Here is a 16,652-nt window from a genome sequence, read left to right as displayed (position 1 = left end):
CACTAGCAAAAGAATTGTTTCGGCTTTTCATTAGCAAAAGCAATGTAACAATAAAAGGCATTAAAAATATTCCTAATTAACCTATTAATTAGCCATTTAATTTTTGAAACTTACATTATTTTTTATTAAACACATTTTTTTATAATTTTACTTTTAAAAATCTTAAGACAAATATAATGTTGTCGAATATATTTTTTCAGAATGCATTCTAAATATTGCTTCCATTCGAATTAGTCACCAAGCCAAGTATAAACGAAATGTGTAGGCATGAAAAAGAAAAAGATTGGATCGAGTGTTTGAGTGTTGTCAGGAAAAAATTTTACATGCGCATTGGACAAATTATGCATATTTAATGGAGTAGTTGAAATTGTCCCGAAGGCATATACTTTGAGATACTTTAAAAATTGAGTTGTCAAATACCCACCTATTTTAAAACGGAGTAACATTTTGATTAACAATAATACATAGTAACTTAAAAAGTAGTAACTTAAAAGTTCTGTACCATATGGTGTCGATCAGTCAAGATATCATGAGTTTTTATGTTTGACTTGGTGTGGCCTTAATTACCAAGAAATGCATGCCTTAATTCATATAGAGCCAAAGAAAAAAAAGTTTGTTCCTAAATTTTCTTCACACACGATTCGCAATGTGATTTTGTTGGCCACTAGAGGAGTCTAGTCTACGTTACGAGCATGACATCACATAACATAATTCAACCTAGTCTACATTATGGTCATGACATCTTTGAGCATAGAAATTACAGTATTAGATTGTTTCGAATAAAAAACTGACACGTAAAGAATTATTATTTTTTAATAAAATCAACTTGTTTGTTTTATGTCGGTTTGTTATATATTTCGGACCAAATGTAATCTGGGCACCAGAAAATAATTTTTTTCATTGGATATGGGTACTACCTCTTGGCCTCATAGTCTTAAATTTAGCCAACACATTCATTATTGCAGAGACGTCTCTAACGCCACAACATCTCTTGTCGTGTCATGTACAAAAGTACAAAAAGAAAAAAAAAGCATCCATGCATGAACTTATCTTACACAAACCCTAAATTGACCACACATTTAGGTTCCATTTCAACATCATGAAATTAATGTACCCTGACTTCCTATGATCTCATCTACGAACCACTGAATGTTCCGGTCAGTTGAGCCGCCACTGGCCACCGCCTCCCGAGCAGCCATCTTCAATTCGGCCATATTTTTTTTGAACTCCTCCGAGCTCGGCCCTACCATAATTTTCTCTATGCATTTTGTGACCTCTTCATCGGTCACCCCTTCGTCTTGGTTCGGCCTCAGCCTCACACCTATGCGTAAAACATCGGAAATGAACTTGGCATTCGTCGGCTGGTCAGTCCACTGTGGATAAGCAATCACGGGCACACCGGCCGTGATCGTCTCTAGCATAGAATTCCATCCGCAGTGACTCAAGAAACACGCGACGGACGGGTGTGACAGCACCTTTATCTGAGGACTCCACGACACGATAAGGCCTCGGTCTTTAGTCTCTTCATTAAACCCTAGTGGAAATTGTCCGTCACCGTCTTTGACTTGGTAATCAGATGCCTTCACCACCCAAAGAAATGGCCGTTTGGTGTTCATTAGACCGATTGCGATGCTCTCCATTTGCTTGGCCGACAACACAACAATACTTCCAAAGGAGACATAAATGACCGATTTGGGCTCTTGTTGGTTCAGCCACTCGATGCAACTGTCTTCAGACTTCCACATCTCGATACCGGCATCGGTCTCTTCATCTTCACCCAACAGTGTTGATGGTACTAACGGGCCGATGGGTTTGATGGGACAGAGCTCGGACATGGATTCAATCACATCTTTTTCGAGCTCGTAGAACGAATTAGCCAAAACCCATTTCAGCTTCTTCATGTTTTGGAACAATTCGGTGAATAATTTGGGAAAGGTGCTCAGAGGATTTGAAGGAAGAACAAAAGAGGGTAGGTCTTGTGTGTGAAGCAAGGGCAGTCCTGGTAATTCTATGCTCATATCAGGGTTGGTTAAGGTTGGGAATTGGTTAAGATTGTTGTAGAAGCGGTAGTATATAGAGTAGAGCGTGCATGGTTGAATCCAAAGCATGGCACATGGGATTTCATGCTCGGCGGCGACGTCGGCCACCCACGGGACGAAAGGGTTGTTGATGATGCATGAGAACTTTCGGCCATGGCTTTGAGTGTGGTTGTGAATTATGGTGGATAGGTTTATGTGTCCAAATTTTGCTAGGGTGTCCATGTAGTGGTCGAGATTGGTCTTGCGGTCGTAGTCGAGGCTTAGGCCGTCGGAGAAGAAGGCGAGGCTGATTCCGGCTATGGAATTGTCGGCCATGGCGGTGGTGGTGGTGGCGGAGGAGCTGAGCATGCGTTGGCGGGCGATCTCGGTGGTGGCTAGAGTGACATGGAGGCCTTTGGAGAGAAGGCGTTTGGCTAGTCTAAGCATGGGATTAATGTGACCTTGAGCTGAAAATGCTACCATTAGCACATGATGCTCTTCTTTTTCTTTCTTCAAGGGCTCCATGAGAGGTAGTACATGGTGCTCTTCTCTTTCTTCCTCCAAAGCCATGGGTGTGTGAGAGAGAGAGTTGAGGCAAATGGAATAACACAATAATAATCGAAACCACGGTTTATACCACACCAATGACTGAATCATAGATTTATTTATTATTATCTTCTTCTTTTATTAATAATATGAAAAATTATTATACAGTCGCCCAAATATTAATCTCAGGCAAATTACTAGCTGATGGGCAACCAAATACTATTTTTTAATTAACAGGTCAGTGACCTAGCGGTATTAAGTCCCTATTCCTCAAAAAGAGGTTAGAAATTCGAGGCTCAGTAGAGGCCTGTGTGTGTGAGTATCAATTAGAAAAAAAAATATTATTTTTATTCTATTTTAATTTTATTTACATCTTAACTATTGATTAAAATCAATAATTTCAAAATTATATAATAATTTCTCAAATAAGACATACGCATTTTGACTTGCAAGTAAATAGTTAAAATTTTCCATATATAATACTTGGTCATATATAAGTTGCACATTGCTTTTAGTACTTCGCAATGGAACAAGAAAAGGGCTGGCAAAGAGGGGGACCACAGAAGCCAAAACCTAACCTTAGCTCCAAGTGCTTGTCCAAATCCATAAACTAAGACAAAGTACTAGTGACGACTGGTCACCAAATTTTAATCAAGATTCTGTGTTAATATTAATGGAGATGAGTCCAAAAAATTTAAAACTATAATTCAAATAAAAGTTTTGACTAAATTATTTTGTATTGAAAAGTTATGTGTTGAGTTGACATTACAAGTATAACAATAGTTTGATTCCAACAGTACGGTTTGACAATTAATTAAAATTTCATGAAATGCATATAATTTTTCTGATGTAAATTTTTTCCATTTTTGAATCATAAAAAATTATATGAATAATAATAAGTAGCTTGAAACTCGATATTTTTTACTATTTTATGAGAGTGAAAAATGACATCGTCATGACTTTATTACGTAGGATTAAAGAAAAATTTCAATATATATATATACAATGACTTTCTCACTATTTTTGCGTTCACATTTAAACTTTTTTCTAAAATAAAAAACCTACAATAGTGCAAGAATATTCTCATTGTGGTTATGTTTGGCCACCGTTTTGTGACGATTTTCTAATGGTTGAATGGCTTTGAACGCTGGATTTGTATATATATATATATATATATATATATATATATATATATATATCGTCAGTGTGCGCATTAACAAGCTATTTAAGCAGAGCCTATAGTGTCATATGTATATATATAGTCAGTGTGTGCATTAACATGCTATTTAAGCAGAGCCTATAGTGTCAGTGTCATTCTTGATGATAAGTTGCATTTGGCTCCCATTTCAATTTTTCTCTCCCTCTGTCACTCTCATGCAACCATCCCATTCTGAATTTTGTCCTGTCTAGGAAATTCTGTAGAAAAAACAATGAATAATATTCCTCTGTATTGTTTTCATATGTAAAACTGGGTCGGGTGGGGCAGATAAAAGGGTATAACCATAATTAAACCCGATACAAGTACTAGCTCTGGTGCGCTTAGGCCACCTCTCTCTGTCTCATCACCGTCAAACTGCTATCATTGGAGAAGATATTTTCAAGTTGGCATACCAAGTCACAGCTGGTAGAAATTTTATTTCATAATAAAAGTGATTTCACTTACTTAAAAAAAGGGCTTTCAACAACTTAATATGGTGAATTTTCATGATTGAGCATCCGTAAATTAATGACTTGATATGTAAGATGGGGGAGAATGGTTTATACAACTTCACATTTAGAGTCTCATGTAAAAATAAATAAAAAATAAAAAGCCCTCTTTTAAGTACTCTATCAGCAGCCTAATCATTGTATGTACACCAAAATAAATTTAGGAAAATTATTTTAGATATGAGAGTTAAAGTGATTTGCTCGACCTGATAACTTTTAGTAAATTGCAGTTAACTTTTAGTAAATTGTAGTGACACCTCTAAGTTTGGATTAAAATAGCTATATATAACTTAACCACTTTCTGGACAATGACACCCCAAGTTTACAAACTTGAACAATGATACTCCAAAATGATAAAAATACATATTTACCCTTCGACAACCCTCTGACTGAGTAAAATGACCAAAGCAGCCTCAGCCAATATACACAACCACTACTCACTTGGCACCACCACCGCAACCTCACTCACCACCACTACAACCTCCATAACCACCATCTTCTTTCCCGTACCACCACTATCACACAAACCCAACACCTCAAAATTACACACATATATCTATATATACATATATATATAAACACAAAAGCAGAGGCAACCATTGAACCCGACCAAGTCCAACTCGAACCTCTTCCACCACCGAGTCCAACTCGGACTAATTAGCCATTGAACCCAGTCAAATCACCGTCGAACCAGCCCTTCTCCACCGGCTATTCCTCTCTGCCACGAACCATCTTTGGCCTTGCCCGCCGTTCAATCCACCATTTGATCCGCCGTCTGTGCTATTTGCAGCTGGCTGCCCATCTCATCCGAGCTTCCCCCTTGCTCGTCGGGAGCCGTTTCGAAGCTCTCTGCCTACCCCATCGCGACTAAGTTCAGACCACATTCCACAGCCAAACTCATCACAGAAATCCACATCGCCGAGCTCGCCCTTTGCTACGGGCTCGGCTGGATAGACCAGTAGAATGAACCGATGAGGGACGGCTTATGCACACCGGCGATTGACAAAACAATGGGCAAGATGGGTTGTGGATGAACGTCGGCAATGCTCGGATGTGGTAGAATCGCAGTGGGTTTATGGCACTGCACTAGCGGGCGGGGGTGACAAGGACAGTTCGCGATAGAGACAAGGTGGATGGTGGGTTTGTAAGGCGGTTCAACGGGATCTCGCGGTGAGCAAGGATCTTCCCGTCGCCCATAGTAGAGGTCGTCTTCATCACGGCCAAGCCCTCACCAACCGTAGCGAGTCCCCATGGCCGAGCCATCCACAGTCGAGCTCTCCACCGACTGAGCTTTCCATAGCCGAGGCCGAGTTCATCCTCGCAAAACCCACCAACCGGTTCCATCTGCAGCCAAAACCTGAGAATTTTTGTGTGTGTGTAAGAATTGGGTTTGATTTACGGAGTGTAAGAGGAATGAGAGAGAGAGAGAGACGAGGGATAGGGTATTTTGGTCATTTTAGGTGATGATTAAAATATATCTTAGGGCATATTAAACATTTCATATCACTTAAGGCTGTGTTTGATCTCCAATTTTTTAAAATGGGGTGTCATTGTTCAAGTTTGTAAACCTAATGAGTGTCATTGTCTAAAAAGTAGTCAAATTATATATGGGTGTCTTTAATCCAAACCTAAGGGGTTATGAGTGCAAATACCTTAACTTTTAATAGGTCATGTATACAAAATACAAGAAAGTAGGACCCTCCATTTCCTTATATATGGTAGAGATAACTAATCAAAAATTATCGGTCAAGCAATCTCTTTGAGACTTCGGCTTAAGTATCACAACTCATAAATTTATGGCCCTCCATCAAGGGCCCTCCCTTTGTCCAATTTACATAAGCTCTTTGTCAATGTCACAAATGATTTGCTTTGATAATTTTTTAACAAAGTGGGCATGTGAAGACGGGATTAGTAAACTTAAAGGCTGCAGGATAGATCTAATCGGACGGAAACTGTTCGGGAGGCCTGCCACGTCTTAATTAATATATCCACCTAATCTTTTGTAAAACCTTTTGATAATTTAAACAAAAATGGTACGTAAAGACATGATTAGTAAACTTAAAGGCCATGGGATAGATCTAACCGGATGGAGGCTATTCGGGAGGCATGCCTGATGCCTCGTCTTAATTAATATGTCCACCTAATAAAAAATCACCATATTGACTTAAAGAGTATAAGATAAATCTAAATGGACGGGAGCTATTCGGGAGGCATGCCACATCTTAATTGATATGACCACAAGTCACCTTATTAACGTAAAGGCTAGGGAATAGATCTAAACCGACGAAAGATGTTTGAGAGGCATGCCGCCTCTTAATTGATATGTGCACCTAATAAAAAGTTAAGTCACTATATTAATTTCTTACCAGTCTCATATGGACTAGGCAAAATGAGTTTAACAGAAGTGTCCAAAGAAATACACCATATAAATTTCTTGCCAACATCAGTATCTTTGCATAAACACAATCTAAATGGTTTTAACAAAATTTTGCCCTTCACTCATAAATTTGTTCAACCCACATGTAAATTGTTTTGACAATAAGCTGATGAGCATTGTTAACAATGCTTGGAGAAGAAAAATGATAGATATTGCTATCGGTCGATTAGTGTTAGTGATTGATGGATCGAACATCCTGGGGGAGGAGTTTTTGTTGGATTTCCCAAAAAACATTCATCTTTATTGTAACTTTCCTAATTATGAAGGTTAATGTTTTTAAGGATAAAATAGAATGACGTGCCTTGAGGTTTGTCACAAGAACAACTACACACAAGTTAAGTTTTTTTTCAGACAATGACATTTTCTCAAATTTTATTAAGTTAACAAGACACCCAACCCCATGTAAATTGATATCATTGCCCTTTGACTTATGAATTGATCAATTTAATGTATGAAACTACAATTTTAACATTTATAAACATATAAAATAACAAATTTTGCCACCACCAACCAGTATACAACTGCCACCACCACTTTTCTCATTCCATTTCTTATATTTTATACAGACACATGTATATTCACACACACATATATAGTTGCAGGCAAAACCCCAGTCCCTCAACACCTGCAAATTGCCCAATAATAGATTGCTCTAGAACCAGCCAGTTGACCTAGGTGTCACGCCCCGCAATCAAGAGGCTACGCCGCGCAGGCGCCACGCAGACGCCCAGTAGACGATGACATGGAGCCTGCATGGACCGGAGCTTTCTAAATTTCTCTACACAAGTATGAAACTTTCTGGAATTCTCTAGATTAGTGTGGAGTTGTCTAGCCTTTTCTAGACTTGTCTAGAGTTGTATAGAATTCTCTAGACTTGTCTTGAACATTGTACATAGTTCTAGAATAGTATAGATATTTCTTTGGAGAGTTCTAGACACTTAATCTAGGCCACACATTTGTATACATCTAGAATGTTCCTGTAAGGCCAAAGGCCTATAAATAGGAGGTGAGAGTTCATTTGCTCCTCACCAAGCAACCAAGTTGTAATCTCTCCTCTCAAGCAATACAAGTTCTATACATTCCCAAACTCTCTTGCTCACTTGCCTAACCTCTTCCTACACACCCAAGTAAGCAAAACACTTGTCTAACCTTAGTCTTCACTAAGTTAGCACACTCGGGTAGGCTGACTTAACGCTTCAAGGGGACTTGAAAGTGTCTAAGGCCGCACGGGAGCTTGGAAAGGTTCAAGTCCGTGACAGTTGGTATCAGAGCTAAGGTCGTGAGTCGTCACACCTTGTGTGGAGGAAGCTATGACGGAGCTATCAGACGTGACTGGCACCCTAGAGGAGGATCTACGTGGAAGGGAAACAAATCCCCCTCCAATCGGAGTGAGGACGAGGGCTAGGTCAAAGGACATCATGGCTGGCTTAGAGGCAAGTGTGGCAAACATGGAGGGGTCCATAGCCAACGTGTTGGAGCAACTTGAGGATGCTCACCAGCGCATGGATGGTGTGATACCCCCGGATTTTCGGATGCGAGTTGGCCAGGCCCACGCCCGATTACCCAAGGATATCAAACAAATTAGCAATTAACGAACACAGAGTACAATTTTAAATTAAATAAAAATAAATAAAATTTGCTGAATAGAAAACTAAAATGATAATCCATTGAATGAAATCCCGAAATAAAATTTCATTAATAAACAACCTTTATGATACAACTGATCCTCCATATACTACTCGGGAATCCATCTAGTGGACCCCTATTCAAATCCCAACTGTATTCAAAAGAACTGGAAATAAAACTCAATTATACCATATGAAATACAATCCTATGCCAACGGTGGAGTGAATTACTGTATCTGCTCAGCATGATCCAGCTCTATGACTGGAGCTAACGAACACTTGTAAAAAAAATAATAGAAGGGTGGGTCAGGCCCACGAGTAAGTTCTAATCTAACTGCAATCCACACAGTAACCCAATACGCAGATACACCCTAGATATCTCAACAATAGCTAGAGTAGTCCATATATGTATATAGTACACACTATAGGACGCTCGCTAGTCCAGTAGGTCTGTCTCAGCCTGAATAGAAGGTAACATGCAAATGCGCACCCTAAGGTGGGCATGACTACCTAGACCTACCAAGGAACAACACCTATGTCCAGTTATCCATCCCAGGCGATATACGCGCCCTAACCATGGTCCTGAGACTCAAGCTCATACCATGGCACGTATATTATATATGTAAAGTCCATACTCCTCCTAATACAAAATATCAACCATATATATAGGGGTCTGATATATGTATAACAAATCCATCCTAAAACCAAATAGGTCATTCAGTTCTCAATTGATATGACACAAATAGATAATGGACTTAACTATTAGGGTTAATCCATACCTTAATTCAATTTGGGTAGGACTTAGTGTTTTGAACTAATCCATTCCCAATATAGGTAGGTCTTAGTGTTTTGAACTAAGCCATCCCTAATATGACACCGTCCCATACCGGTTCATGTACATCCATTTAAGTAGGACTTAACCTTTGTATGATTAATCCAACTCATTCCAAATTAGGTAGGATTAGTGTTTTAACTAATCCATACCTAGTATATCACCGTCCCATACCGGTACATACAATCCTCCATATCCATGTAAACTACCACATATATATAATAAGCAAGTAATTTAAATCCAAAACCAAAGCCAAGTAATTGCAGCATCGTTTATACAATATTATAGTAATTTCAGTTCAAAACCCTAATCCAGTTGATTGCAGAATAATATATAAGATTTCACAATTGGCATCCAAACCAAGTAAATTACAACACCTAAATTAAAGTTTAGCAATTTACAGTCCAAACCAATATCCAAACCATTGTAAGAAACTATTTAAAATTTCAGTAATCTAAATCCAAACAGTTAACCATATAGTTGCAGGAGATGATTTAATAAATCAACAACTAACATCCAGAGCATGCATAGATCACATCTAATACACCAATGACCCTATAATATATTTAAACCCATTTTATAAATATATTAAATCCCACTGGAATGCCTAAAAATAAGCTTAAGCATTTAAAACTTCATCCATCCACTAACCGTATACAATTGTACATAAGTGTTATACAGTTTGATCCGTTAATTTAGAATTAACCTTAAATCAATTTAGGGTCTTAATAACACCCAAAATTAACTATTTAATCCCCCCGTGAAGTCTCATTAAATTTCTAAAATTTAATCAAGCAATTTAGTTCCTTTCTCTGTTAGTAGCATACACCGTTGTATATTTTTACACTGCTTCATCCTTTGTCTTAGAGACTTAAACCATACAACAATAAGTTTAATAACACTTAAAATTAACTACTTAGATCCTCTGTTAAGTCCCTACAGTTCATTAGCATCACTCAAAAGCTCAAACAGTGCTCAAAACACCAAACAGAGCCCTAGAAAACATTTTCTGGACGTAAAACAAATTGGAGCCAGCTCTTGGAATGGAAGAGCCGGCTCTTCCCCTATTGGAGCCGGCTCCAATTCCCTAGGAGCTGGCTCTTGATGAAGGGGAGCCGGCTCTTGACTTTCTAGAGCCGGCTCTCTCCCTCTTGAGAGCCTCCAGTTCATCTCTGCTCCGTTTCCGTCAATCTGCTCCTTCTCCGATCAATTCCTACCCCTCTGTTGGTTTCTTAAACTGATCTTAAGGATCTAACACCCTCCTAATAGCATCCCCAGGGTTTGATTATAGTAATTTAAATCAATTACAAAGCTTAAGTTTGCTACCCAACTTAACATGCTGTTAGTATGAACACTGGAACCATGTGCAAATTGAAACAGAACGGATTGCAACAAGCAATTAAAATAGAATAATAGCATCCCTATGAGTTTTATATACCCCAGTAGCATTCTTATACTTTGTTTACAGTAGTTTAAATTAACTACAAAAATTAAAGTTACAACATGCTTAAAAGGCAGAAAACTGGAACCAGTGTTACATGCTTTGTAACAGATTTGTTTTAAGGCAAACATATCATCAATGAAATATATATATAAACACGTAAGTTCCAATTACTGATTAGTTAAACCCTAGAGATTATCTAGGTGCACAGAACACGGCCCAAAGGGAAAGAGGAAGATAGAACTTGCCTTTCGGTTCCGATTTGAAACCTTTCAACGTCGTCTTCCTCCTAGACTTTCCGGTGACCACTGCAACACTGTCTAGCCTCCTATTACCTCTGCCATTTCCTTCTCCTAGGTTTGGCCTTGAAACCTCAGTTGAGAACTCATAATTTGCTCTGTTCTCTCAAACCTTACTCTGTATCTCTCTGTGTTTTGCAGAACCCTCTACGTGTATATGCTATGTGATATATCGTAAAACCCTAGCTTAACGCATAATGGTGTATTTATAAACTAAATACTAAAACCCTAATCCTTGTCACATTGAGATAGAGCCCTAAACTTAATCCGAGTTGGCCCATAACAAAAACCTACAATTAAATTCCATTTAATAAAACAATAATAAATCAATTAAATCAAATTATCCAATTAAGTCAATTAATGCAAATAATGTTAAATAATTCAACTAAGGCAATTAAACCAAAATAATAAACGCAAATAAATCAATTAATACACACAAATAAACAATTTGCCACATAAGCACTTAATCATAAAATTAATAAATAAAATAAAAAATGCGCATAAAATAACATTTAAATTCCAATTTTATCCCTTTTTAAAGTAGGGGTATTACAGATGGGCTGAAGTCGAAGGACGTTGAGGTCCAGAATGTTGTCAAAGGGTCACTTAATGCCCTAAGTGGTGACTTTCGGCAGGAGCTCCAAGCACTTCGAGAACTTATGTTGGGGGAGTTTGCCACCCTACGTGGCTATGTTGATCAGGAGCTTGGCACTTTCCGCGAGCAAATGGAGGAAATGCGAGCGGACTGGACATTGTGCAAACGGGCGGTGGCGTCCTGCACAGCTACTACGGGGGTAGTAGCACCCCCGGTTGATATTCCCAAGCCTAAGTGCTATGGTGGAAACCGGGTAGCGAGGGAGTTGGAGAACTTCCTCTTCAGCATGGAACAATACTTTAAGGCTGCGGGCATGACCGAAGAGACCATCAAGATACGCACGGCGACCCACTACCTCACTGATCATGCCATGTTATGGTGGAGGAAAAAGTATGGTGACATGGGCAAAGGTACGATCTCTATTGATACTTGGGCTGATTTCACTAGGGAAATTAAGAAGCATTTCTATCTTGAGAATGCCGAGGATGAAGCCAGGGGTAGGCTCCGAAGGCTAAAACAGGTTGGGTCGATTTGGGACTATGTGAAAGAATTCACTAACTTAACTCTTGAGATCCCGAATCTATCCGACAATGACTCTTTTTTCTTCTTCGTGGATGGCTTGCAGTTGTGGGCTAAGACGGAGTTGAAGCGGCGCAACGTGCAAGACTTTGCCACAACTATTGCAGAGGCGGAGTCCTTTATTGATTTCAGCTCCAAGAAGGAACCCTCGTCCAAGCCAAAAGATAAAGACAAGGACAAGGGGAGGTATGCCGGCAAAGGTGGGGGAGACAAGGTCGCTGCACCCCACAAGGATTGGTCCCGTAAGCCAGGTGGTGGCCATGGTGGTAAAGAGGTAAGGGAGAACAAGGAAGGAGCACCCAAGCCTAAGGGTTCTTGCTTCATATGTGATGGGCCATATTGGGTGAAAGATTGCCCTAAGAGGAAAACCCTCAATGCCATGACAAACCACTATGAGGAGCAACAACAGCAACATGAGGCGCAGATGGGTTCACTGCAAATCCTTAATGCCATCAAGGCTAAAACTGAAGTCACTAAGGCGGCGGTTAAGGGGCTAATGTTCGTGGAGGCAAGCATCAATGGGACACCCACACGTGCTTTGGTGGACACGGGTGCATCCCACAACTTTGTGAGCCTTGACGAGGCCAAGAGGTTGGGCCTCAAGTATAGCAAAGAAGGGGGCTCCATGAAGGCAATTAACTCAGCGGCGAAGGCTATACATGGCATGGCACATGGCGTCAGAGCATGCATTGGCCAGTGGGTTGGCCACATAGACCTATCGGTTGTACCCATGGACGACTTCAAACTAGTCATTGGGTTAGAGTTCTTAAACAAGGTGAGAGCCTTCCCCATTCCTTTCGCTAACACTATGTGTATTATGGAAGGAAACACAGCATGCATGGTGCCGGTGAAGAGACGGGCCAAATTAGAAGCCCAACCTTTGTCAGCTATGCAGTTCAAGAAGGGCTTCAAGAAGGGAGAGACTAGCTACCTTGCCACGTTATTGGAGACACCCGATGATGAGCTAGTCCCTTCCCCGCAAGAAGAGGTGCCTAAGGAGATACGAGCCGTGCTAGACGAGTACATGGACGTGATGCCTAAGGAGCTGCCTAAGAAGCTTCCACCTAGGAGGGAGGTGGATCATAAGATCGAGCTGGAACCGAGTTCCAAACCCCCTGCTTTGGTGCCTTACCGGATAGCACCCCCAGAGTTGGAGGAGTTGCGGAAGCAACTCAATGAGCTGTTAGATACGGGCTACATTCGACCCTCGAAGGCCCCATATGGCGTACCAGTGTTGTTCCAGAGGAAGAAGGACGGGTCCTTACGCATGTGCATCGACTACCGGGCGCTCAACAAGGTGACTATCAAAAACAAGTACCCCATTCCTCTCATTGCCGATCTTTTTTATCAGCTTGGTGGAGCACGCTACGTCACTAAGCTAGACTTGTGCTCGGGGTACTACCAGGTACGGATAGCGGACGGGGATGAGCCTAAAACTACATGTGTGACGAGGTATGGCTCTTATGAGTTCCTTGTTATGCCATTTGGTCTCACCAATGCACTTGCTACTTTCTGTACTTTGATGAACAAGCTCTTTCATCCCTACTTGGATCGCTTTGTGGTGGTGTACTTGAATGATATTGTTGTGCATAGCATCACTCTAGAGGAGCACGTGCAGCACTTGAGGGCGGTCTTCCAAGTCCTATAGGAGAACAACCTATACGTGAAGACGGAGAAATGCTCCCTTGCCCAAGAGGAGGCGTTGTTCCTAGGGCATAAGATTCGGGATGGCAAGCTGATGATGGATGAGGCAAAGGTGAGAGCTATTCAAGAGTGGGAGCCGCCCACTAAGGTGACGGAACTACGCTCGTTTCTTGGGCTTGTCAATTACTACCGCTGCTTTATCAAGGGTTACTCGGCAAGAGCAGCCCCATTGACAGACCTTCTTAAGAAGGCGCGTGCTTGGAGTTGGTCAGAGTCATACTAGGGGGAATTTGATGACTTGAAGAGGGCAGTTACAGAAGAGCCGGTACTTAGCTTGCCCGACCACTCCAAGCCATATGAGGTGCACACGAATGCATCAGACTTTGCTATTGGGGGCGTGTTGATGCAGGAAGAACACCCCATAGCTTATGAGAGCCGCAAGATTAATGACACCGAGCGGCGCTATACGGTGCAGGAGAAAGAGATGACAGCGGTCATCCATTGCCTACGTACTTGGAGGCACTACTTGCTCGGGGCACAATTTGTGATCAAGACGGATAATGTTGCCACCAGCTATTTCCAGACACAGAAGAAGCTCAGCTCCAAGCAAGCTCGTTGGCAGGACTTTCTAGCGGAGTTCACTTATCATTTTGAATACAAGTGGGGCAAGGCCAATGTTGTGGCATATGCGCTTAGTCGCAAGGCTGAGCCACAGCTATCAGTCGGCCCTAGCACTCTCTTGTGGAGCGAATTGAAGAGGGGTTGCAGCATGACCCTCTAGCCAAAAGCCTTATTCAGCTAGCGAAGGAAGGGAAGACTCGGCACTTTTGGCTAAGGGATGATTTACTTCTCACTACAGGGGACCGACTCTTTGTGCCCAGGTGGGGCAACTTGCGGAAGGAGCTAATATGGGAGTGCCACGACACCAAATGGGCTGGTCACCCAGGTATGCGGCGCATATTAGCACTCTTTGAAGATTATTACTATTGGCCTCGGATGCGTGATGACGTGGAGACATATGTGAGGACTTATCTTGTGTGCCAACAAGATAAGATTGAGCAACAGCATCCTGCAGGCCTACTAGAGCCACTACCTATTCCAGAGAGACCATGGGAGAGCGTCTCTATGGATTTCATCACTTGCTTGCCCAAGTCAAAGGGTTGCGGGAGCATTATAGTGGTGGTAGATCGGTTCAGCAAGTATGCCACCTTCATACCCGCACCAGCAGACTGCACAGTAGAGAGGGCAGGAGTTGTTTGTTGACCATGTGGTCAAGCTTTGGGGAGTTTCGCAAAACATTGTCAGTGACAGAGACCCGCGCTTTACGGGTAGATTTTGGACGGGGCTCTTCAAGAAGATGGGGACGGATCTCAACTTCTCTACGAGTTTCCACCCCCAATCAGATGGGCAGACGGAGTGCATCAACGCTCTCCTGGAGCTTTATTTGAGGCACTATGTGAGTGCCAACTAGCAAGATTGGACCAAACTCCTTGGGGTGGCACAATTTTCTTACAACTTGCAGCGAAGTGAGGCTACCAATCACAGTCCATTTGAGGTTGTTACCGGACGGCAGCCTATGACACCCAACGCCATTGCTTCGACTTGTGATGGTAAAAGTTCGGCGGCTTACAAGTTTGCTAAGAGGTGGCACGAATAGTCCGACTTGGCTAGGGCCTACCTTGACAAGGCGGCAAAGAAGATGAAAAAGTGAGCCGACACCAAACGAAGATGGGTGGAATACATAATGGGAGACCAGGTGATGGTTAAGCTACTACCCCAGCAGTTCAAGTCCTTCCGGAGCGTGCATAAGGGGCTAGTAAGGAGGTACGAGGGCCCGTTCCCCATTGTCAAGCGGGTGGGCAAGGTATTCTACATGGTAGAGCTTCCACCGAAGCTAAAGATACATCTAGTCTTCCATGTCAGCATGCTCAAGCCTTATCATGAAGACACGGAAGACTTTACTCGGGGCATATCGCATAGGGCACCCACGACCGTTGTCACATCTTTTGACAAGGAAGTTGACTGCATCCTTGCAGATCGTGTGATGAGCAGGAGAGGTGTGCCCAAGTATATAGAGTACTTAGTAAAATGGAAGAACCTGCCAGATAGCGAGGCGAGATGGGAGCACTAGGATACACTTTGGCAGTTCGCGGAGCATATCCAGCGGTTCAAGCAAGAAGACACGAAGAGGGTGTCGCGAGCTTAAGTGGGGGAGAATGTCACGCCCCGCAATCAAGAGGCTACGCCACGTAGGCGCCACGCAGACGCCCAACAGACAATGACATAGAGCCTGCATGGACCGGAGCTTTCTAGACTTCTCTACACAAGTATGGAACTTTCTGGAATTCTCTAGATTAGTGTGGAGTTGTCTAACCTTTTCTAAACTTGTCTAGAGTTGTTTAGAATTATCTAGAATTCTCTAGACTTGTCTTGAACATTGTACATAGTTCTAGAATAGTATAGATTTTTCTTTGGAAGGTTCTAGACACTTAATCTAGGCCACACATTTGTATACATCTATAATGTTCTTGTAAGGCCAAAGACCTATAAATAGGAGGTGGGAATTCATTTGTTCTTCACCAAGCATCCAAGTTGTAATCTCTCCTCTCAAGCAATACAAGTTCTATATATTCCCAAACTCTCTTGCTCACTTGCCTAATCTTTTCCTACACATCCAAGTAAGCAAAACACTTGTCTAGCCTTAGTTTTCACTAAGCTAGCATACTCGGGTAGGCTGACTTAGCGTTTCAAGGGGGCTTGAAAGTGTCTAAGGCCGCATGGGAGTTTGGAAAGGTTCAAGTCCGTGACACAGGGCTCACATGATCTTTAAGGTCACAAAGTTCTCTCCCCGCTGGGGCAACTCGTGGTTGAAAAGAATGTCGTTGTGCAATAAGTTTTTCGGTAAATAAGTAAGTGCTTACCCATTACA

At 41.7% G+C, this 16,652-nt stretch overlaps 2 protein-coding genes across 2 annotated transcripts; one reads left to right on the top strand and one right to left on the bottom strand.

The window, feature by feature from the left end:
• Window positions 1-874: 874 nt before the first annotated feature.
• Window positions 875-2,658, bottom strand: LOC132294119 (UDP-glycosyltransferase 84B2-like). Its single transcript, XM_059791850.1, has one exon. It carries the CDS (start codon window positions 2,586-2,588, stop codon window positions 1,098-1,100), a length of 1,491 nt encoding a protein of 496 aa, XP_059647833.1. The 5' UTR covers window positions 2,589-2,658; the 3' UTR covers window positions 875-1,097.
• Window positions 2,659-8,018: 5,360 nt separating this feature from the next.
• Window positions 8,019-13,727, top strand: LOC132295787 (uncharacterized). The gene is made up of 2 exons (XM_059794068.1): window positions 8,019-8,217; window positions 11,461-13,727. Exons 1-2 carry the CDS (start codon window positions 8,019-8,021, stop codon window positions 13,725-13,727), a joined length of 2,466 nt encoding a protein of 821 aa, XP_059650051.1.
• Window positions 13,728-16,652: the final 2,925 nt, after the last annotated feature.

This window comes from Cornus florida, unplaced genomic scaffold (genome assembly GCF_030987335.1).
Source record: "Cornus florida cultivar Cherokee Brave unplaced genomic scaffold, ASM3098733v1 CherokeeBrave_3.0.0_Hap2_Chr02, whole genome shotgun sequence".
NCBI lineage: Eukaryota > Viridiplantae > Streptophyta > Magnoliopsida > Cornales > Cornaceae > Cornus > Cornus florida.
This window is presented reverse-complemented; position numbering and strand designations above follow the sequence as displayed.

Excerpts from the sequence above, each read along its gene's own strand:
- LOC132295787 (XM_059794068.1), top strand. The coding sequence starts at position 8,019 with ATGACGGAGCTATCAGACGTGACTGGCACCCTAGAGGAGGATCTACGT. Across the intron at positions 8,218-11,460 it reads TGCTCACCAGCGCATGGATG|ATGGGCTGAAGTCGAAGGAC; the intron begins GTGTGATACCCC and ends GGGGTATTACAG.
- LOC132294119 (XM_059791850.1), bottom strand. The coding sequence starts at position 2,588 with ATGGCTTTGGAGGAAGAAAGAGAAGAGCACCATGTACTACCTCTCATG.